Consider the following 24,607-nt stretch of genomic DNA (forward strand, 5'->3'; position numbering starts at 1 on the left):
GAAAAGATATTTTCAATGATATTTTCTTTACTGAAAAATGATGAACGGGTGTTGAAATACATTCCTAAAGTAAGAGATGAACATGCACAGTTGCGCCTATCCCGATGATTTTATGTTATTTTCAATACACCTGTGCCAAGAATCTGGGAAAATGAAAAAAATAACAGAGCAATATCAATAAGTTAATTTTTCAACACCACCAAGATCATGTCGATCAGATGAATGGTTGGAAAGAAACGCCTTCTAGAACATAGACTGTTCAGCTGTAATAGTTTGCAAAATAGTTTTCTATTTTAATTTTGGATCCCAAAAATGAGAACCCGATAGGGGTTTTCAGTTCTGACTCAAAACAGAAAAGATTGAGATATGTGTGTCAGCTTTTCAACTATAAAAATGTGGATTTTCGATATTGGATGGCTGAGATATAGATCTAAGAATAGAGGTTGTTCTATAAATTTATGAAAAGATTCACATGGGTTTGTGAGATTCGCACATGCTAAGGGTAAAAAGGTTCTAAAAATTTTAAGTACCTGAGAAATTGGACGTGAAATTTGTTGGAAATTTTTTAAAACACGTCAAATTTGTTATACAGTCATTTTCCGTAAAATATAATAGGAAAAGATCTGCAAATCCAACTATAAGCTTATTATTATTAAAAAAAAAAGAAAACCCAAGTATATATTTCATCATAAGCTTTGGAAGTAGTCTATGTTTGGCGGCACATAGAATTCTGTCCAAGTTTGTGATTTCCATTGTTCATAGGCTATTCTTGTTCTTGTACACAGCCACAAACATCAGCTATATTTTGAAAACATTGCGATCCAAAAAGATGGCAAATTCTTGATAAAATCATGACATCTTTAAAATATCACATATTTCTAGTGATGATTTTATCATGGCACTTTTATATATTTCATAAAAAAATTTAAGCCTTATATATGCTAGTATTTTTCCTGATGCACATGATTGTTCCTTCTATGAAAATCCCAATAATAAGATTTGAAAAATGGTAAAATCTTGATAAAATCATGTCGATTTAAAAAATATCACTTGTTTCTAAAATACCATGATTTTGTCACGGTATTTTTTGCATATTTAAATCTTATACAAGCCCATACTTTTGTGATCCGAGACTTTTCCTTATCAAGAAAATTAAATCCTGATAGCGAGATTTGTGCAAGGTTCATGCAGCTCTTTATTGCCCTCTTTGTGCACTGGACCTACACAACTTCTTGGTTGAGTCGCTGTGTTTTTTCTGTTGGACTTCAATTTCTCCTCCATGGCACATTACTTGTCCTTGCTAGGTCGCTTCCACTTGGACCCACCTTGACCCACTTGATTCCAACCATCCTATATACCAAAAAAAGATCTAATAATATCTAATCTTTCAACCAAAATTGATTCAAGATGTTGATCTAGTAAGAAAAATCCGTGAACCGATCAGACAGGACCCAATGGGCCTAGACCTAGACCCTGGCCTAGTCAAGGCATATGTTCTACAAAAAACAAGGGTTTCACATGTAAGGTGATCGGACCACCCACGAGGGCAACGAGAATACGAGGCGTATCCATGGACCAATATCCAATTATCCACAAAGTGAATCAAACCCTGGACCAGATCTTGTCAATTCTAGTATTCTAATAATCTAACCAGTATAATCTATTTTCACCATAATAACAAATTTTTCAAAGAAGTTTCTTTTTTTGTTTGAAATAACAATAATCACAAATCTTGTCACCAAAGGAAAATTTCTATTCATTTTTTTATTTTTTCTTAAATTATTCGGAAATCTCAAGGTGCTATAAAATTTAAAAACATAAGAACAATTAAATAAATATAAAATATATTAAAATAAAAAATGTAAAAATCATGGTAATATCACAATGCTTTGAAAAATAGGAAAGATTTCCAAAATGACAACAATATCATGATATTTTCAAAATCTTGGTGATTTTTGTGAGTGAGTCATGACTACGTCCCTTACCAAACATGGTAAAAAATAAAAATAGCTCCACTATTATGTCCGGATCGGATCCAGGTTCTGACATACAAAAACATAAGTGAAGAGTCCAGTCTACATCAGGCCAGGTCGAAGAATCCTGATCTCACTCACAATTGACCTACCAGATCCAACTCAGATTCAGATCGGACAGTTTACTAGATACCATACCCAAACCCATTTTTCCAGACAAGTTTAAAAAAATTCTTTTCCACATTACACCAAAAGCTAGACTCAGTTTCTTCCTTATGGCAGTGGGTCGGGGAAATGGGGCCCCACCCCGCCCCGCCTCGTTCCGTTTGGATCGGGGATCGAGGACATGAAATGGAGAATGGATCAGGGATGGAGGTTAAAATCAAAACCCGTGCAGAGATGGAGGCGGGGATGGACTTACTCTTGCTCCCACCCTGTCTCCGGATCTCCATTAAGAAAATTAATATTATAACCCTAACATCAAACATTTTCTCTTATCTCTCATTCCTCTACTTCCTCCAACGGGTGAAATCACATTTCTCTCATCTCTTTCCTCTAAAGGTGGAAGGTGAAAGGCGACAGCAGTGGAAGGACCAAAAAAATAGGGACTTGCCCCACCTCGCTCCGTTTGGATAAAAAAATAAAGGACTTGAAATGGAGAATAAACCGGAGATAGAGGTTAAAATCAAAACTCATGCGGGGATGAAGGGCAAAATTTTGAGACGGAACGGGGGTGAAGACCTTGTACCCTGCCCCGGTCCACTGTTATCCCTACTTGAGAGGTCACTTCAAGATTCAGCAATGGACTTAGATTTGGACCTACAGGCCAGATCCATTTATAGATCCAGACCCGGTTGATATGGATAGTGGATATGAGGTTCACACAGTCCGCAACCCGTATCCTACTAGTATGGTACAAAGGAGTAGGGGTTAGAGATAATTTTGTCCTGTTCAGAATAGACAGGGGGTACTCTCGGTCATTTCCTCTGGACGTAAAGGACCCTTCATATTCTCCGTCTCCGCCGCTTCCTCGAAATTCCGAATCGCTCCCCCAACCCTCCCCTATCCTTCTTCTCCCCCTTCTTCTTCTTGGTCAGCTCTTCTCTCAAATTCCATCCTCTTGTGGTCTTTTGCCTCTTCCTCTCCTTCCTCCGATACCCTTGTTTTGCTTGGAACGAACTTTTCCGGACGAATTTCGAGGTAGTTTTCCCGATCTCCCATTTCCAGGAAATTTTCCACGGTTCGATGCGTGCATTTTCTCGTTTTCTCTGTATATCTTGCTTTTCTTGTTGATAAAGATGTGTTCTCGCTGTTGGTTTTCAGTTTTGTGCAAGAAATTTAGGGTATCGTCGAGTAATTCCGTCGGATTTTGAAGTTTCTGCAAATTTCGGGATAATTTTGATTTTGTTGGGTTGATGCCGGAGTTTTGGATTAGATGCTAAGTGGGCATTGTTGCTTTTGTGGGTTTTCTTCGTCTTTTTTAGGATAAGTGATCCATAAGATTCTTTATTTGCATATTTTTTTAAGTAAATTTGATGTGTGTAATCATGGGGGAGTGATTCTAGTACAGTAAGCCGAATGAGGATTGTGAATTTGAAATTAAATTAGGAAATGGTATGTTTTTTAAAGATGGGAAAATCGTGTTCTATGGTTAAGATTTTTTGGATTTTTTTTTATTGATGTTTCTTTGCTGCGTCTTATACTGTGCCATTTTTTGTATAATTAGTAGCTCTAGCTCGGCTTTGTAAAAGTCTCAGGTTTCATTGCTTCTTTGTCAAAAGAATTGACACAATATGCAATGTCTCTGATAGATCCGAGTGTTTATTGGTGCACATATGTCCGAATATATGTATTTTTGGCTTTCCATTTTCCTGTTGAATAATTATGTTTACATCATGAGCAATTACAGGGCTAGAAAGTTGGTGATGTTTTGGTTTTAGTGATCAACTAAGCTTTAGTTTTTCTTGACTTTTGGCTGTGCTTATTCCAGTTCATCATTAGTTGTATAATTTATGTGGGCTACTGTTGAGTATGTTTGAAGTTATGGATATTGAAGCTTTTTCCCCATAGCTACTAAAAGCTTCTTAAAACATCGGAAGCTCGTTTTCCAAGTAGCCCAATTCGGAATTGTTTAACTACACGCTGCTTTCATGCTTCTGAAACTTTATGAGAAATTCACTTCTGGGAAATGGAAAGCATGCTTCACCTAATATGAAAGTGAACTTCCTTAATATTGTAAATGTCTTTCTCGTGTTAAAAGACTTGTACCTTTTTTAGAATTTATGTTTTTATTAAAGATATGTATGAAGGAGTAGTAACCAATGTCCGCACTTGTGGAGGGGTAACAACCAATTTTCCTATAACGGTTGGGTTACATCAAGGATCTGCTTTAAGCCCTTTCCTATTTGCTATAGTGATGGATGAGCTTACGAGATCAATTCAAGAAAATGTGCCGTGGTGTATGTTGTTTGCTGATGATATTGTTTTGATTGATGAGTCTAGAGCTGGGGTTAATGCTAAGTTAGAATTATGGAGACAGACATTGGAAGCAAAAGGTTTTAAGTTGAGTAAGAGTAAGACAAAATACATGGAATGTCGGTTTAGTAAGCAACAAAGTAGTGATGGGAGTGTAGTGAAGCTTGGTGAGCAAGAAATACCGGTGGATGATTGTTTCAAATATTTGGGATCTATCATTCAAAAGTATGGAGAAATTGATGGAGATGTAAATCATAGGATAAAGGTTGGGTGGATGAAATGGAAAAGTGCAACTGGAGTGTTGTGCGATCGTAGAATTCCATTGCGGTTGAAGGGAAAGTTTTATAGGACGACTATTAGGCCCACTCTACTATATGGTACGGAATGTTGGGCTGCCAAGAGACATCATATTCAAAAAATGAGTGTAGCTGAGATGCGTATGCTGAGATGGATGTGTGGAAATACAATAAAAGATAAGATTCGGAACGAGGAGATACGTAAGAAGGTAGGCGTTGCACCCATTGAAAATAAGATGAGAGAGAATCGTTTACGGTGGTTTGGACATATTCGGCGAAGGCCTAATGATGCTCCAGTTAGAAGGATGGAGAAATGGGAAAATATATTAGTTAAAAGAGGTCGGGGTAGGCCTAGGAAGACATGGATGGAGGTGATAGGAAAGGATATGAATGCTTTGAACCTCACCGAGGACATGGCATTGGTTAGAAATGATTGGAGGAGAAGGATTCATGTGGAAGACCCAAAATGATTTTCTTTTTTGGTTCATATCGCCGACCCCAATTGTTTTGGGATGAAGGCGTAGTTGTTGTTGTTGTTGTATGTTTTTATTATGAAATCTACATATATATGAATGATTTTGATGTCATTACTTCAAATTCATGTTAAATGAAAAACAAAAGTTTTAATTACATTTTTATGTCATTTTCTACTCGTTTTTATTGTTGTTTCTTGCTTCCTAAAAGCTTCAGTGCTTCATGCTGCACACATGCATTTCTTAAAAAAACTCGGTTCTCACTTCACGCTTCACACATCACTTCTTGCACCCACTTCTTACTCTAGTAACAATGGCTTTTTTCCTCTTCACAAAACAATGAGAAGATGAGTACCAAACTTCATCTGGTAGACTGCCAGTGTGTGATTGGCTCATGACAGTAGCGGGAAGAATGCCCATGTGCGCTTGGACTGTTATATACCACATTTCCTGCCTGCTTGACTATATGCAATTTACTTATGAATTTCTGTGTCTGCTCAGTAGGTGAGTCCTCCCATACTTAAGCGACTGACAACTTGGTAACCTAAAACTGCACCAAACAAGCAGGCAGCCTGCTCTCTCTCTCTCCCTGATCATATTCCTTTTTACAGTTACTTATGGACCCTGTGTCAAGATGGGTTTCTCAGGAGACTACACCGATCCACACTGAAAGCAGCACAGGTCACCATACTGGGCAGACAGAAGCATGTTGTGTTCTCTGTAGAAGAGCCTTTACAGAGGATAATGAAATGGTTGAGGGATATGAGACATTATCTCTTTGCCATGATTGCAAGGATGTGTTTCTGGAAGATATCCATCCAAATATGCAACATTCACGCTGGAGAAGGCACTATAGGCGAAGATCCAGAAACCGCCAGAGTTCTGGTTCTATTGAGGAGCTATTCTCCCATCAATTCTCACAGTTAATTAATCAAGTGAGGCACAATCTTCACAATGCTTCTGCCTCTGGGTCAGAGCATGGGTATCACCAAGATACTGATAATGCTAGCACGGTGCCTCCAGATGCTTCTGCATCTGTTCATGGCAGACTGGTCCGAAGGCGAAGGGATTTATCTGATAACGATAGTGATATGGATTCTGTTTTGGGTGAGAGTGATGCTAATGCCAGCATTAGTGGATATGGTGCCTTTCCAGGTGACAGCGATGCTGTTTCATTCAGTGGTTATGGGCTGAATTCAGATGCATCTTTGGATGGATTAAGTGTGGCAGAAAGAGAGATGTTTCTGCAACAGGATGATGAGAGCCATATTGACAGTGATACAGACATTGACCCAATGCATGCTGGTCTTGATCACTGGCATTCAGATGATGAAGAGGGAGACTGGGAAGAAGCTGATGCAGAGGAGGAAGCAGTTGAAGAAACTAATAGTTGGGTCAGAGATGCTACAAGCACTGGTGAAGGAAACAGGCATGTTGATTTGCAACAGGCTGGTCATTCTCCAGGAAACAGGCATAGGGATCTCTGGAGAAGAGATGATTCTGCTCACAATCTTGCACATTACAGATATGAATATATGTCTGATATATTTGTTGACTTGGAGAGGACTGATATGCCGCCTTTTGTTGGAAACTCGGGTGACTATCTTGATGAAAGAGGATTTGAAGAGTTACTTGGACGTCTTGCTGAAACTGAGAGCTTTAGGAGAGGTGCTCCTCCTGCAGCGGAGTCTGTCGTGAACAGTTTACCTCGAGTAATAATTAGTGAGGCACATGGGGAACACGGAGTTATCATCTGTGCGGTATGTAAAGATCCTCTTGTCTTGGGGACTGAGGCAAACCATCTTCCTTGTATGCATTTGTATCATCCTTCTTGTATTTTGCCATGGTTGAGTGCTAGGAATTCATGTCCTGTTTGCCGATATGAATTGCTCACTGATGACAAGGATTATGAGGAGGGAAAGCGGATTACGCAAAGTAGGATGGCAGTTAATGAGCTTCAGCAACTGGATTCAAGTGAAGACAGTTCCTCTGATACCTCAGATGATGTGGATGGGGATGAAATAAGTAACTCGCAATGGCATCGCCGTACTGGTGGTGTTCAAGTTGTAGTTGACGAGGATCAGCAGATTGGCAGTGAAATAATCTATGAAGGGGTCGAGCGAACAAATATAACTGATGAGGTTTGCACCTCTGATAGCAGTATTACTGATCGCACTACAAGAGGGGGCTGGCTTTTCTTTGCAGCTGCTCCAATTGTTAGCATCGTGGGTATAGTCCTAGTTCTATGGTTTGGAAATCCCTTGATAGAGGGCAGGCTCAGTAGAATCATCAGGCTCAATGGAAGCATCCGGCAACAGGATCAGCAAGAGCTTAATAGATCTTCTGGAAGCTCAACTGGACTCCTAAATGGAGAAAGCAGGACTAGGAGTTGGTGGCATTTGTTCTAAAATTGACAAAAGTATGGTCTGGATGCAGTTTGTCATTTAGGATGTTTGCTGTAATTTCTTGCAAATCCATGCCTGTAAGTTTTTTATTTTTATATGTTTGTTTTTTCCTTTATCCTTCTTTTCTGAGTATGTTCTATTGGAGAATTAACCGTCCTGGTTTCTTCAATGTTTGTTCACATACTAATGAGCTGCTTGTCATATAGATCCACACTAAGTTTTCTTGTGCTTATCAAATATTTTTAATTGCGTTGTTTGTTAGATGATTGTGGTGTGTCAGAAGCATTATACTTTGAAGTATGGGATAGTTTTCTTGCCCATGGAACTAGCATATATTCTTACCCCGGTTGCTGATAAATGGGACTCATGTCTGTTAGCCTCTTTTGCTAATTCTGTAGTTGTAAAATTGAGAACTACTGATGAGTTAGATCTGACATTGAGGCTGTTGCACTTCTTGGCGTTTGCACTCAATATCAACTTGGTGGTTTCAGTGACGAAATAATTACCAAAACATTGTGACTTGGCATGAAAGTAACTAGCATTAATTACATTCAGCAACAATTCATGAGCTATTTTGTGTCTTCCTTTTTTACTTTTTCTTCCCCCCTTTTTGAGTGGAGTGCAATGTTGTCAGTTTCGGTATCGGCCCTGAATCGTTTGGCCACCGATTCAGCTGTATCAGATACCGATACTCAAGTGAATCGTTCTGTATTGGCAAAAAATAACAGTAAAATATTATGTGTCAATCATAACGTGACATGCATTAAAACCATTAAAATAATATTAAATTTTTTGTATTTTAATATTTTTATTTATTAAAAAATAGCCGATTCAGGAGTGAATCCTATCGATATACACCGATACTGATAACATTGGTGGAGTGCAACTGCCAACCCTACCCAAATGCTTTTAAATTCTACTTATTGTTGAGATAATCACTTTTTGATGATTTTTGCCAGATATGCATTTTACTTTTTGATAAATTGCAAAAATCAAAGCTACAACCCAACCCAAACGCTACTAGTCAGATTTGGGCTGACCAATTTCTATTTGGTCAGTATTTTTATGCCGACACCTGGATATTCAGGGTCAAGTAGGCTAAGGAACCCGATGCACACAATCCATTGACAGCTCTAAAGTGGGTTGGGTAGATCCCACCCCTACTGAGAAAGCAACTGGGCTGGGCCTTGCCTGACTGAATGTCATGGATACGTGGGTCAGACCAGGCCTAAAATTTACACCCAGGTGTAGGGATGCAAATGGGTTGGAATAAGGATGGTGGTTTTACAAATTTTGGCTGTTATGAATCCGGCTCTCCATGTATTAGCTGTTCCTGATCCGAACCATTTGCATCCCTACCCAGGTGACTGGTGCAATCTAAATAGATGTTGATAGTTTATGCTTTAACCTGTCTCGAGTCAAACCTCATTCATCACAGGTCAATTCATATTAGGAACAGATAAGGACCCAAATTAAGCCTGACCCCACTTGAGTGAACGAGGTTTACACCAAGTCTGCTTGAAAACCAAACTGTTAGACTTTACCCAGTTTCTACCCCAACTGTTTGGGATCCGACCCCACACAGAACCGACCCTTTTATACCATATTCGATTATCCATATGTGATTAATGTAATTTCTTGTGGATCAAAATTTAGATCCCAATAAAGATGTGCTTGTCTTCTGACAAAACATGGCCAAACCCAAACTTACCCACTTGCCCGATCTCAACATCAGAACTTTCTTTGATTTTTCCTGTTGACTGCAAAGTATGAAATAAAGGCATCGAAAGCAGGGCTGGAAAACAAGCCATGCTGCTCTTGGCTCGGCCCATGTTCAACTTGTAAAGAGCTCGTTCAAACATATAAAATAGGCTCGGCAAGCTGAATATGAACAATAGGTATTCAGTTCGGCTAGGCTCATATACGTTAGGTAGCAAGAAATATATTTTAGATACATTTTACATGTAATTTTTTTGTAATTCTATTTCTTCCAACCACCGAGGTGGTATCCCATGTGGTAAGCGGGGTCCTGTGCCAAGCTGAAGGCCCAGGTTTGAATCCCTCTGTCACATGGGGCTTAAGAGATAACGGATAGGTCTGCCTAACCCCAGCTTGCCTTTTAAAAAAAAATCTAATTTTTCCATTTAGAAAACACCGCACTTTTTCTATAAACAAGCCAGCTCTAACTCACCTTGTTTAACTCAGTCTGATTATGAGCTCAAATTCGGAGTGGCTTGCCACAAGAATGAGCCAAGCTCGAACACTTCAAGCTTGTCTCATCAAGCTCATTTACCAGCCCTTATTGAAAGGGACATTAGGGTTAAAAAGAGTTGTCATATTGTCATTGGTTAAATGTAGTATTTGGACTAGGAGTAGCAGAGGAATCTCCCACCAACGGGGGCTCTGCATGGTTGGTAGGAGCTGCCAGTGCACATCTCCTTCTGGTGGGACGTTGCAGGTTCAAAACCCAGTGGTACAGTTGAATAACTGGTGGAGGTCTGCCTAACCCCAGCTTGCCTTTCAAAAATAAAAAAGAGGAATCTCCCACAAGAGCGGCATCAAGGTTTTCCCCTTAAGCTTGGCTATCAAGCCAACAAAACAAAAAAACACCTGGAAGGATAGAAGCTTCTCATGGCACGTTTGAGTCACTGGCCCAAGTCTCATCTCCATTGTAAACCATTCACCAGTCGATAATGAGTGTCTGAACACTAGCAAACCTAACAAATATCAAAGGTTTTATGGTTACGGGCGACCATGTTTTGTCACTTAACGTAGAATAACCACAACTCGAAACCCACAAAGGGTGTCATTGTAAGGTCAAAGCTAGATGTACTCCCCAGTGGGCAGGAGGAACCTCAAGCGTTTTACCAACCAAAGGCCTGCCAAAATTGCGGCTGGGGTCTGATGAATGAAGGTGATGATGATTACGACAGGAGTTGAGAGAGAGAGAGAGAGAGAGATTTAAATATTTGACAAAAGCCAACTTTTTGAATCAGTTCATCTTATGAAAAATATGGGCGGGAGTCTTTCATTTTCAAGGATGTGTGGAGGTGTGAAATTGCCATGAAAATGCTAATCAGAAGCTGAACCAGATCTGTCTGGATTTTAATACTACAATACATATATGAGTATGCAGGATATAAACCAAGGGGGGCTCTCTGCTTGCCTGGTAGTAGCAGTTAATGCACGTCACTTTGTGTTGGGACGTTGCAAGTTCGAATCCAAATAGTATGGTTGTACCCCCCCAGCCTGAAAAAAAAAAGAGTATGCAGGATATAAAAATGGGATTTAGAAGGATCTGAAACTGGTAGTGGATACTAGAAGTAACTGACCTGTAACTGAACAATATCTTTATTTGCACATCTTAAATGGATATGAATGTAGATTGACCTCAAAAACAAACCTTATATCCAACCTATTTTTCAGTTCTACCAATACATATTATTCACTATCGTAAAAAAAAAGATTTGTACAAATTTTGTTTCATGGAGAAAACTCCACGATATGTCGAATAGTGTTTGAAAGAATAGGCACGAGAAAATGATCCTAATTAAAAATAAATTACATCAAAATGACAACACAAGCCCGAAATTTACAAGTTTCTAGGTTTCCAGTTTAATAGCTGCTGCATCATTTCCCTCGCTACTATTTTGCTGCCACCAAAGCTGCGCATATCTTCCAGCCTTTGACAAGAGTACTTCATGGGGACCCTGTTCTACTACCTTTCCATTCTCTAAAACAATGATCTGAAATTCTCATATAAGAAAACATAGTAACAGGTAGCATATTAAGAACGGAACCACAGAAAAAAAAAATTACTTACTGAAACTTGTGTGATAGATGTCTAAGAGAACAATAATTTTTTTATTTTGCAAATTAAGTGCCAAGCTTCAAGAACATCCAAAGAACTTAGACTTTTGTAGTTGCAAGAACTTTACACGCTAATGGACGTATCAATGAAGTAGCATGAAGAAGAAGAGAGAACGAAGAAAAGTGAGAAACTTCATTAACCTTGAAATGAGAAGAATACAACCACATAAAGGGGCAGCATACAAGAATTATAATATACATATGATAAGTCTCAACACTCTTCCCTCAAACTTGAAATGATGTAAGTGGAATCATCCCAAGTTTGGAAAGGAATTAACTAAAATGTAAAGGAGCAAAACTCTTAGTAAACACATCTGAAATATGATCCATAGAGTCCACATGCGCAAGATAACTAGAGAGGCCCTCCTTGTAAAGTGACAATCTATATCAATGTGCTTAGTTCTTTCATGAAACTCCCGATTCTTTGCAATATGAATAACGCTCATATTATTACAATATAAGCAAGTCCGACCATCAACAGAAATAGTAGAAAGATGATCCCAAGTAAAACCCCCAAAATCAACATCACAGTAAGCTCTCAACTTTGTAGAAGAAGACGACGAAAATAACATTTCATAATGCATGGTGTGTAATGGCATCAAAGAGCACAAAAATACAACAGCCACTAGAGGCAAAGTACACAAGCTACTAAGGCTAAATAAAAAAAAATTCACAATATTACAAAACCCACAAAGAGCAAGAGCACATAGGCCACTAAGGGCACACACCAAGAGCATAAAACATATAAATTTTATTAATGAAAATGCATAAGAGAAGCATACTAAAAAGAGGGGGAAGACCCCATTTATATAGATAAGAGAGTAGAGGAGAGAGTGAGCTCAATTAGCCATAGGGCTAGTCCAATGGCTAGTCGAGCTAGCCGTTGGACTAACCCAACAGCTAGAACATAAAGGACAAAATACATTTAAAATAAAAAAAAGAAAAGAAAAATATATTTTATCCCTAAAATACAATCTATCTTGAAAATACATGTATATATATACATATTATAAAGAAAGTATATATATATATATAACACCCCCTCAAACTAACGAGGAAATCACTGACAGATTGCCAAGGAGAATGGAAAATGAGGTGATGACAATGCTTTGGTGAAAAAGTAAGCAAGTTTACATTCGAATGTTCATGTAAGGTAGCTTAATAGTCCTTTTGGTAAATTCTTTCCGAACTTAGTGGCAATCCATCTCTATATGCTTTGTACGCTCATGGAATGTGTGATTGTTCGCAATGTAAATGACTCTTGTTGTCGTAGCATATCTTCCATAAAGTAGAGATGTTTACACCCATGTCTTTCAAAAGACTTCTTAACCATACGATCTCTATGGTTGTGGTTGCCATTGTCCAGTATTCAACTTCAGTGGACGAAAGTGACACCTTTTGCAGGTTTTTACACCTTTAAGAAATGAAATAATGTCCAAGAAATACACAATAACCTATAGTAGGAATACAATCATTATGATTGCCCCCCCAATCAGAATCAGTATAAGCAATTAAATTAAAGGATGAATAATATGATAGAAAAAACCCTTTAGTTATAGTACCCTTTAAGTATCCGACAATTCTCATAACAATACTCATGTGGACCGTTGTGGGTAAATGTTGGAACTGACTTGCACTGTGAACAATATGGGCTATGTCAAGTCTAGTGATCGATAAGTATGTGAGAAATCCAATTATCTGACGATAAGGAGTAGGGTCTTCTAAAAGTGTGCCATCATTGACCATCATTTTGGCATTGATGACTTCCGGAGTATCTACAACCTTATCATCTAAAATAAACCTAATTTAGCAACAATATCACATGCCAACTTCATTTGAGATAACACATATCCTCTTGGGGAATAAGCAACTTCAATTCCTAGAAAACATCTTAGAAAACCAAAATCAGACATATCAAAAGTCCTTTTAAGAATATTCTTAATTTCATCATGCCCTTTTATCACTCCCAATGATAATCATATCATCTACATATAACAACAAAATTATTATACCAACCGTTGCATTCTTAAAAAAAAAGAGCAGTGCCATTATAACAAAAAAGAAATTTAATATCAATCATTACCTTGTTAAAGCGATTACACCAGGCTTTGGGAGTTTGATTAAGACCATATAAAGCTTTCTTAAGCTTAAAGACCTTACCTTTCTCGATGTCGTACCCGGGAAGAGGATCCATAAATACTTCTTCACTAAGGTCACAATTGTGAAACACATTATTAACATCTAACTAATAAATGAGTCATTGTTTAATAGAAACAACGACTATAAGGGACCTAACACTAGTCATCCTAGCAACTGAGGCAAAGGTTGCATCATAGTCAATCTCATATTCTTGTGAGTAGCCTTTTGCAACTAACTTAGCTTTATACCTATCTAGGGAGCCATCACTTTTAGTTTTAACTTTAAATACCCACCTACAACCTATGACTTTTTTCCCAAATGGCAAAGTTACAATCTCCCAAGTGTTAGCTTTATGAAGGGCATCTAGCTCTTATTTGATTGCATCTATCCAATGAGGATGGCTCTTTGCTTCACTATAGTTTAAGGATTCGTGGTAAGCATGAATGACCATTAAACAAGCTCGACAGTTAAGAGAAAAGAACTCATAAGATACAAACCAAATAGGTGGTCTAGGAATGCATTATGATTTTCTAAGGTTAGACCCTTTTAAAGGAGTAGGTTCTTCTAATGATTGACCTTATGAAATTTTTTCAAGAGCACATGGCTGATCCTCATTCTCACGCTGGGTGTAAACACAAAATCATGAGATGTCCCATCATTGGAGTTATCAAGAGAATCATTGCTAACCATATCATTAGAAATATCGTTATCAAAGCATTCTACATTATCAAAATCATTTAAACTAGATACTTCACTTCTCCCTAGGTAAAAGATCAAATAAGAAAGAATAATCCACTTCCTCCTTAGGTTTATTTATATCAAATGCATTTTCCTCTTCCAAAAAAGTGACATTTTTAGAAACATATAATTTATCATTTTTCGAGTCATAACTGTTAAATTGTAATAAGGATTTGTCCCTTACACACACACACACACACACACACACACACACACACATATATATATATATATATATGTATATGTATCTATCTAACTATATATGTATAAATACCTGATAAGGGTAAAACTGTCTTTTTACACATTCTTTTTCGAAAATATGTTTGTAATTTTTTTTTTATTTTTTTCTTTTAAATTTCTTTGTTTAAGCTATGAGGGGGCCCACAACATATACGTTGGGGCTCCCTCCAACGATTATATTTATAACCGTCGGAGAGGCTCCAACATATATGTTGGAGCCCCCCCCCCCCGACTCCCACATTGTATAAATAAGGGTTATCCCCCTTTAGTTTCTTTATGCATTTTGTAAGCCTTTTGGTGTTCATTCAATAAAGAGGTTCTTTATTTTCTATGCCTTTGTGCATATGTATCTCTGCCTTTGTGCACTTGTGAGAGTTCTCCTTGTGCCTTTGTGCACACTTCTTATTTACAAGTATTGTGTTTTGTTAAACATACTTTCTTTATAGAGGTTTTCACATGGTATTAGAGCAAGGTGTTTAAAGAGAGAGTATCGTGTGACTCTTCATATTATCGAGTGTCTCGAAAGTCATGCCTTCAACTTATTGTCTTGGTGATTGGCACCTCTTTACAATCAAATTTGTGAGAAGTATACCACAAGTAAGCTCTAAAGACTTAGTGTGGTACGTAACTTTATCCTTTTACTCTCTTCTCAAATGGGTGAAAAAGATTCTCATTTTTCTCTTGGCTTCAAACTTAATGGCTCAAACTATCGCGTTTGGGCCGACAACACGAAAGCCCATATCAAAGGAAAAGGGCTTTGGGGTTATGTCCAAGGCTCAATTCCGGAACTGGAACAAAAAAACACCTTGGTAGAGAGAGGTGAGATTAAGATACTTCAAGGAGAAGAAAGAACTAAAGCTTTTGAAGAATATAGCAACATACATGAGGAGTGAGAAATGAAAATTTTTAAGATTCTATATGGATCTTTTCATCCGTTGAAACTAGAATCAACACGAACATTATAAAGTTCAAGAAGGCATCTCAAGCATGGGAATACCTTGAGAAAATGTATACCTCAAGGGACTTGTCTCATAAATACTATCTTCAAAAAAGGGCCTTGACTCTTCTTCAAGGCGAAATGACTATTAGAGAGTATTTTGCTGAACTCTCCTCCATTTAGGATGAGCTAGACATGCTTGAACCAAAATGGAGCGGAGAAGCCATAGAACTTCGACACAAGCAACTAGAAGAAGATCAATTTTTTTACTTTTTGAATGGGCTAAGACCCGAATTTGAGCAAATTAGATCTTCTCTCCTATATTCATTCATTTCTCCTCCCTTGAAGATGTTATTACCAAGTTGAGTGGGGAAGAAACTCGTATGGGCATAAGCAAGCACAATCCAAGTGTCCTTGCAATGCCTTCTAATCAAGAAGAAAATGATGGAGTAAATGTCGTTTCTAGACCGGAAAATCACTTGAGAACCTACAAACCTCCTAATTTTAAAAATCAAAATCAAGGAGCTAATGGTGGACAAGGAGGAAGAAGGGATTATAGCAAATTGTATGTCATTTTTGCAAAGAACCGGGGCACATCAAACCGGTATGTCCCAAATGAAAGAAGTTATTGGCTATGGCTACCACATCCCAACCTTAAAAAGAAGAAAGTTCATCTACTTCTACAAATGGGGTTTTCTCCCTAAATCAAATTGTGGAGGCACTTCAACCTCTTCTCAAGGGAGCCATTTTTGGAGCCGCCGTATCTACTTTTTCTCTTCCTGATAAGACTTCTTGGCTCTTGGATTCGGGTTCCTTATTTTACATGTCTCCAAATATTTTTTCTCTTTCCGAATACTCAAAAAATGCATCGCCATCTTTTGTCTCAACTGCAGATGGCACTTCTCTTGAAATTAAAGGCATTGGAAACTTTGAAAGACAATTTCGTTATATCCAAGATTAGATTTATACCAAAATTGAATTTAAACTTACTTTCCGTCTCTCAACTCTCGGACCATGGATGTGATATAAAATTCTCATCTAATAAATGCTTGATATAGGATTGTCAGTCCGAGAGGTTGATTGGGGAAGACTCTAAGAAGAGAGACTTATACTATGTGGACTCTCTTCAAATACTAAAAAACTCTTTTTGTAATGTTGCTCAACATAAAGATATAAATGTTTGGCACAAAAGGCTTGGGCATCCCAACATCACCAAGTTATCCTACTTACATTTTGTCAAAAATGTTTGTAAAAATACTTTCTCTTGTAATGATTGTATTATTGGAAAAATGAGAAGTATGCCTTTTGAACAAAAAACTATGTTTACCACTAAATCTTTTGAAATTGTTCATTCGGATGTTTGGGGTCCGGCACCCGTTATATCAAAAGAAGACTTTTCATATTATGTAATTTTTGTGGATGATTACTCTAGATATTGTTGGATATATTTCCTTAAACACAAACATGAAGTTTTTTCGTGTTTTAAATCATATCATATGATGATTAAGAATCAATTTAATGACAACCTAAAGATTTTTAAGACACACTCTGGAGGTGAGTATCTCTCTAATAAATTTAAGAGGTATCTTGAAGACTACAATATTGTTAACAAAAAATTATGTCCTAATACCCTTTAACAAAATAGATTGGCCAAAAGAAAGCATATGCATATTATTGAAACCGCTAGAACCTTACTCATATCTCAAAATATTCCAAAGAGTTTTTGAGCTGAGGCGACTCTTGCATCTGTTTATCTTATTAATCGTCTTCCATCCAAAACTTTAAACAAAATTTCTCCTTTTGAAATACTATATAAAAAAGAACCTGACTATAACAAGTTGAGAATTTTTGGATATACATGTTTTGTACTTACGGATAAAAATGATAAACTTTCATCGAAAGCCATTTCTTGTGCTTTTCTTGGTTATTCCAAAACACAAAAAGGGTTTCGATGTTATGATACTAAAAATGATAAAACTATATGTCTCGAGGAATGTGACTTTATTAGAAAATGATAGTGGTTTTGAAAAAAAAGAACCTCATATAGAAAATGTTGATTATTCCTTCCTGTTTGACTTATTATCTAGGAATGATGATATTGATAATGAACTAGATGAAAGCAACAATGATTTCAACCCATCTGCCAATCATCATCAAGAAGGAAGGACATCTAGTGATCCTATCACTTACACACATAGAGATAGATATACATTTAGAAGTGCGATTGAACAATATAGTGAACCTAGTGAGTCTACCTTCGAATATGATATAAATCCTAGAAGAATTGAAAGAACTAGAAAAACTCCCTCTAGATTTGTATCCTTTGATTCATTCTCACCTAAATATAGAGCTTGTCTTAGTGTCATTCACTCATATTTTGAACCTAAAAATTTTAAGGAAGCCAAAAAATGTGTAGAATGGAAAGAAGCTATGGAGAATGAACTCAAAGCTCTTAGGAAAGCTAACACATGGGAATTTCAAAACCTTTCCAATGAAAAGAAAACTATACGATAGATTGGTATTTAAAGTCAAAACCAAGATTGATGGATCTCATGAACGATATAAAACTCGCTTAGTAGGAAAATGATATAGTCAAGAATATAGAATTGACTATAATGAGATATTTGCTCTGGTAGCATGTATGGTCACTGTCAGATGTCTTATCACCATCGCCTCAATTAAAAAATGAAATATTTTTCAAATAGATGTCAAAAATGCCTTTTTAAATAGGGATCTTAATAAAAAACTCTATATGGATGCTCCACCAGGTATGGAGATTCCTAAAGGTAAAGTTTTTCGTATGCGAAAAACACTTTATGGTTTAAAGCAAGCTCCCAAGGCTTGGTACTATAGATTTAACAATGTAATGATAAAAAATGGTTTTTCTTTATATTATACTGAAACTGCATTGTTTGTCAAGAAATCTAATGCAGGAATCGTAATATTACTATTATATGTTGATGACATGTTAATAACATGTGATGATACCAAAGGAATCAAGAGCATTAAAGCCACATTGACAACAAAATTTAAAATATCAGATTTAGGATTTCTGATATATTTTTTGGGAATTAAGGTTGCCTATTCTCACAGAGGCTATTTTTTTTATCTCAAACTAAACTTGCTTGTGAGGTTATTGACAAATCAGGAATCACAGATGACAAGGTCTGCGAAACTCCTGAAATATTGGGTTCAAAGATGAAGATTGACGATGGGATTCTTCTAAAAAATATCACCCCTTACAGGCAACTGGTTGGATCATTAACATATCTCAGTATTACCAGACCTGATATCTCTCATGCAGTGCATGTTGCTAGTCAGTTTCAACATGCCCCTACTACAGTACATATGAACGTCATTCTCCGAATTATTGGATACATCAAGGAAACTATAAACAAGAGAGTATTTCTATCTTCTTCCTATGAATTAAACTTAATTGCTTATATTGACTCTGATTGGGGAGGTGACCCAAATAACCGTCACTCCACCACTGGTTTTTGCATCTTTTTAGGGGAATCCTTAGTTTCTTGGAGATGCAAGAAACAACAGAAAGTGTCTCTCTCATCCACCGAAGCTGAGTATAGAGTCATGGCAACCACTACCATGAAAATTGTTTAGATTCAAAGATTGCTGGAAGATATGAATATACAAGTTCAAAAGCCCACAAAACTATGTTGTGAGAGTAAAAGTGCAATCTACATTGCTAAAAATCACACATTTCATGAGCGCACAAAGCATATTGAGATGGATTGCTACTATATTCGTGAAAAATATCTAAGAAAAGTTATAGATCTTCCTTATGTAACATCCGAACATCAACTGACAGACTTCTTCACCAAGGCACTCTGTTCTCCAAGATTCAACTTCCTTCTTGGCAAACTTTCGGTTATTTCACCCTAAGTTTAAGGGTTGTGTTAAATTGTAATAAGGATTTGTCCCTTTTATATATATTTATATATATAGAGAGATACATATACATATATATCTCATATATATATATAACCATATATGTATAAATACCCAATAAGGGTAAAACTATCTTTTTATACATTCTTTTTCGGGAATATGTTTGTAATTTTATCTATTTTTTGTGTATTTTTATTTTATTTTATTTTTTTAAAATTTCTTTGTTTAAGCCATGAGGGGGCCCACAACATATACGTTGGGTGTAAAACCCGAAATTTTTTGTTACAAAATATTTTAAAATATGCAAATTGGGCCTAGATCCAAATTGCAGATCCAGGACCCATAAAGGGGTTTTCCAAATAAATTTACCTCGTAAATTTTATATGTATGTATAAGTACAATATTTTTTAATTAATTAAATGATTCGGGGAATAATTATTTAAAGCCATGAGGGGGGCCCACAACATATACGTTGGGTGTAAAACCCGAAATTTTTTGTTACAAAATATTTTAAAATATGCAAATTGGGCCTAGATCCAATCTTTGTTTAAGCCATGAGGGGGCCCACAACATATACGTTGGGTGTAAAACCCGAAATTTTTTGTTACAAAATATTTTAAAATATGCAAATTGGGCCTAGATCCAAATTGCAGATCCAGGACCCATAAAGGGGTTTTCCAAATAAATTTACCTCGTAAATTTTATATGTATGTATAAGTACAATATTTTTTAATTAATTAAATGATTCGGGGAATAATTATTTAAAAGGGGTGCGTAGATGGGTCCGGGATCCACATTTCAGATCCATATACCCGTATAGATATTTTAATATATATATATATATATATATATATATATATAAAATCATAATAAAATAAAGAATTCAGTAAATAGTTGAGGCGGATCCACTCTTTATCCAGCCCGGATCCAAATTTGGATTTGGATCCTGAGTCATAGAGTTCGGATCCATTACCCAAATCCGTAAATAAACCACAAATGGGGGTTAAATTATATGTATAATGTTAAATTCAAATTAAGTAAATAATTAATATTAATTATAAGAAAAAAATAAATAAACAACTGTCGGACCCACAGTTGGACCCACAAGGATCCAACTGAGGATCCGCTAGCTTTTGGCAACCCGGATCCAGTTGTAAACTGGATTTGGTATCGCGGGTCACGGGTTCGGACCCGGGGCATGCCTTTTAAAACCTGTAAGGAAAGGGGCAGGGGGGGGGGGGTTACGCAGGGCGTAACCGATCTCCCCCCATCTCGGCATGGAGGGGGGAGGGGTCTTGGCCGATAAAAGGGAGTGGAGAGGGGGCCCTCTTCACTCGTCTCTCTCTCTCTTGTCCCTCGTCTCTCTCCCTGTCTGTGTGCGCGCGTCGAAGGAGAGGTCGTCGGCGAGCTGCGACAACTAGCAGCCATCATCGACTCCAGCGAGCTCCCTGTCACGGCAGCAACAAGGAGCAACCCCAGCCGGCCCTACCCACGCGATTGCAGCCTCCGATCGCCGGAAAACCAGCGAAATAAGGTACGGTGCTTCTTGGATTTCGAGTGAGGGATCAAACATGGGTTCGATTCCATGCGTGGGTTTGGGGGGAGGTCCCACGAAAAATCGGTAGTTGGGGATTTTTCGTGAATCCCGCATGGGAAAAACCCCAAATCTTTGATTTGGGGGTTTCGGCTGTTATGAAAAAAAAAGGAATGGGAGGTTATGAGGGTTGACAGACCCCCTAATCAATTGGATTTGGGGGGGGGGGGGGATTCGGCTGCCATTATCAAATAAAATAAAACTTTATTTGGGGGTTTTCGATCTTGGAACCGATAACCCGAATCTGGGTTGTTTTAAATTCTGTTTAGGTATACCACTTAGGGCATGGGGTTTCTTCATCGTGAATATGCCTAGAATGAGGGGATATATTCGAATCTGGAGATTTTAAAATTTTTATATAACCCATTACTGGCAGATTGTAGCATATACCATGAGTTTTCCTTTGTTTTCTCTGCCAAGTGTTCTATGCTTGGATATGCTAGGGTAGCGATACTTTAAAGTCATGCAAACAATTGATCTTGTGTATGGAGCTAAGTCTTGATATCATTACTTACCTAAAATGCGCTCTAATTGAATCTGAGTACTTGAAATCTTGGAAATCAAGTTCATAAAGAATGTTTGGAATTTGTAGTTGCTGTTGATAATGGAGTAAGTTGGTCTCATGAATTTACTACAAAAATTTTAATGTGTTGTATCCATAATGTAGCATTGTATGCTGGACTGAAAGGTTGGATTTCCAGAATTTGAAGTCATAATTTGGGTTTGATATTAGTTATTTTGATATCAAAAGGGGACTGTGTGATGATATGCATATAGGCAAATTCTTGTTAATTAATTTTTGAAATCTTGCTATCCTCAAAATGGAACACTGCTGTGTATACTGAAACAGTGAATAGATGGGTTTGATGATGCAGCACCATTCGATGTTTTGAATTACTAAAAGTCAGTATGTGTTCCAGCTGACTGCGTGTATATGTATATATATATATTTAGATATATATATATATATATATACACATGTCCTGATTTCTATTGGCAGGGCTGATTTCCATATGTTTTCATAGTTAGCCGAATGATGTTAATCGGACTTCCTATTTTCATAAATGAATATACAAAGTCCTAAACCATTAAAACATGAATAGTGTAATACACTGCTGCTAGGTTCAGGAACTGTTAAAGTCCGACAGAATCTTGCAGGCATTACCTAATGTGATGCTGTAGGCTGTCTATTGGCATAAGATGGTGCTTGAGTGTGGTTAAGCTCAAAGTTTGTAAGATGCAGCGTGGGATTATTGAAACATGTGAACACCCCAAATTTTTCAAAAATTTGTAAAAACGACCCTTTTTGTCCCTAACCCCGTTTTCTGAGAAAATCAAAGCAATTCAAAGCTAAATTTCAGTCATTCTTCAGATTTTTTGAATTAAATTCCATATTGATATATTCAAATTCAATTCCGGATCTGAATCCAGTGTTTTAAATCCGTATTTTCTCAAAATCCGGATCCAAATGTATTTTCTGAAGAAATTTCCCCCAAAAAAATAGCCTTGAATTCTCAGAAAAATTCTCTTTTGTAAATACTCTGCGAAAATACAAAAAAAAAACAGTTTTTTTTACCTTTGTCTTCTCGTAAAAACTTTTAGAACTTTATTCTAAAAAATGCAAAAAAGGGAAAAATAACACAAAAACCAAAAAATTGGGAAAATTATGAGAAACAAATGAGTTTAAACCTTTTAAGTCAATTTTGCTAAAAAAATAATTTTAAAAACATTTTTTTATGAAAAAAACTTTTGAAGAAGCCTCTTTTTGGAAAATCGATTTTTTTTTCACGCATAAGCTTGGTTTTTTTTACGAAACCCTAAGCCCTCCTCTTTCTGCCAAACCCCTCTCCCTTTTGGCCTCCATTCTCAAAAACCTCCAGAACCTTCCCCTCCTGCTCAGCCGCCCGATCGCCATCGAGCCTCACCCTTTCCCTCTCTCTGCTTCGCCCATCGCACCCGATCTTCCTCAATCGCCCTCCAAACCCTCCATCGCCCACCGATGGGTCTCCTTCCTCTCCCATCGTCGATTCCCAACTGCCTACTCTTCTCGAACCATCGTTCCCCCTGCTTAAGAGGGGCACGACGAGGAAACCCGGGGATCATCCATCTTCACCCCGGCACCCTCTTCCTCTCTACATCCATTTTTCAACCGTCTCTCACCCCCGCACCTTCCTTCACCTTCAGCGACCCGTCTTCACCCTACCACAACTTCTTCTTCTCGATTTTCCCTTCCTCCCTTCTTCTACCTCGATCTCCTTCTTCAAGTTCTGAGAATCCTGCAAACAAGAGAAGCCAACAGGCTTCTATTCTGGTTTTACCGAAGGACCCCCAGCTCCCTCTTTCAATACCTTGTCAAAAGCAAGGAAGTCGACTCCAAGATTCCCATTACGCCTCCTTCTTCATTTTCCTTGAAGGGAATCCCACAGCCGAACTCCCCTCTTTCAGAACTCCTGCAGTCAAAGGTGAGTAAGGGCTCATTACGTTTTCTTTTACTTTTTAGATTTTACCTCGTGATTTGCTTTTCCCTTTCTGATCTCCCATTTTCTTTTTTTTTCCTTTTCTCTTTTTTTTTTCTATATATATGTGAGTCTTCTTTTGTTTTTTTTTTACGCATCATGGGCGAGGTCGAGTTGCTTGTGCAACCTCGATCCACCTTGTGCAACATCAATCGTAATGGCATCCATTCCAACATATTTTCCCCCCATTTATATTTTATTTCTCTGCCATATAGTTGATTTCATTGCTATTTTCTTTTTCTGTTCACCTTAGATTTTAATTTCAATAATCGATCGAGGTTTTCTAACTTCTAATCCCCATTTTTTTTCTCTCTTATGCTGGTTTTAACCCCCAGATGCTTATCCGATTACTTATTTGCAGTTGATCTTTAGTGTTGATGATATTTGTGGCTCACTTCGTATGGGTTGCGTTTTATCTCTGTGTATTTGATAATTCACGAAATCCTCTCTTAGATTGCAAGAAATACTTTTGTTGGGTATGGATTTATTCTCCATTCATTAATGTTTTATTCCTAAAATATCTGATGCATCATCCCTTTGTAAAACTGTGCTGCAAAGGAAGTTGTGTAGCAGGGCTATGCTTTCAAGTCCAGAATTCCCTTTTGGTAGTCTACATAATTCAAGATATTCTGCTTTTCGTTAGCACTTAATTCACTATTTAGCAGGATAAACTTCCTGTAGTTTCACCCTCCCAGATATCACTGTTAGCTTCATTTTTACATCCTTGTCATCTCATTAACGATGGGCCAGAGTAAGGTGAACCTTGCAGGAACGTCACCAAATGCCAGGTTATGGAGGCGTCAGGCTATGCACTGTATCTAAGATATGCAAGACTGTAGATGTGGAAACCCACTAGTAAGTGGTCTTGAGAGGTCCATGATGGACCATATGCATCTGCAGTATCTGTAAAGCACTGTTATGCAGCATAGGTTGCTACCAGTATGAGCGACCTTTCATTGAGGTGGAATCATGTGGAAGTCCTGCCTCAGATCGTGGCCTGCCTTACCATGGAAATTCATTGTCTGGTTCATTAAACCCTGCAAGT

At 37.5% G+C, this 24,607-nt stretch overlaps 2 protein-coding genes across 4 annotated transcripts in view; one reads left to right on the forward strand and one right to left on the reverse strand.

Annotated features, from left to right (window-relative positions):
- Window positions 1–3,085: 3,085 nt before the first annotated feature.
- Window positions 3,086–7,770, forward strand: LOC149839373 (uncharacterized). The gene is made up of 2 exons (XM_090002510.1): window positions 3,086–3,173; window positions 5,829–7,770. Exon 2 carries the CDS (start codon window positions 5,835–5,837, stop codon window positions 7,623–7,625), a length of 1,791 nt encoding a protein of 596 aa, XP_089858636.1. The 5' UTR covers window positions 3,086–3,173; window positions 5,829–5,834; the 3' UTR covers window positions 7,626–7,770.
- Window positions 7,771–10,671: 2,901 nt separating this feature from the next.
- LOC149839374 (ABC transporter B family member 25, mitochondrial-like) overlaps window positions 10,672–24,607 on the reverse strand; it is a 248,133-nt gene continuing 234,197 nt past the window's right edge. For 2 of the 3 annotated variants that reach the window (XM_090002512.1, XM_090002511.1), the window contains exon 20: window positions 11,010–11,368. In XM_090002512.1, coding sequence (XP_089858638.1) covers window positions 11,225–11,368 — 144 coding nt within the window. In that variant the 3' untranslated portion in view covers window positions 11,010–11,224. Of the gene's footprint in view, window positions 10,872–11,009; window positions 11,369–24,607 lie in introns of those variants that run through there. The other variant, XM_090002513.1, reaches the window with a different exon arrangement.

This window comes from Nuphar pumila, chromosome 4 (assembly GCF_984573655.1).
Source record: "Nuphar pumila chromosome 4, dmNupPumi1.hap1.1, whole genome shotgun sequence".
Lineage (NCBI taxonomy): Eukaryota > Viridiplantae > Streptophyta > Magnoliopsida > Nymphaeales > Nymphaeaceae > Nuphar > Nuphar pumila.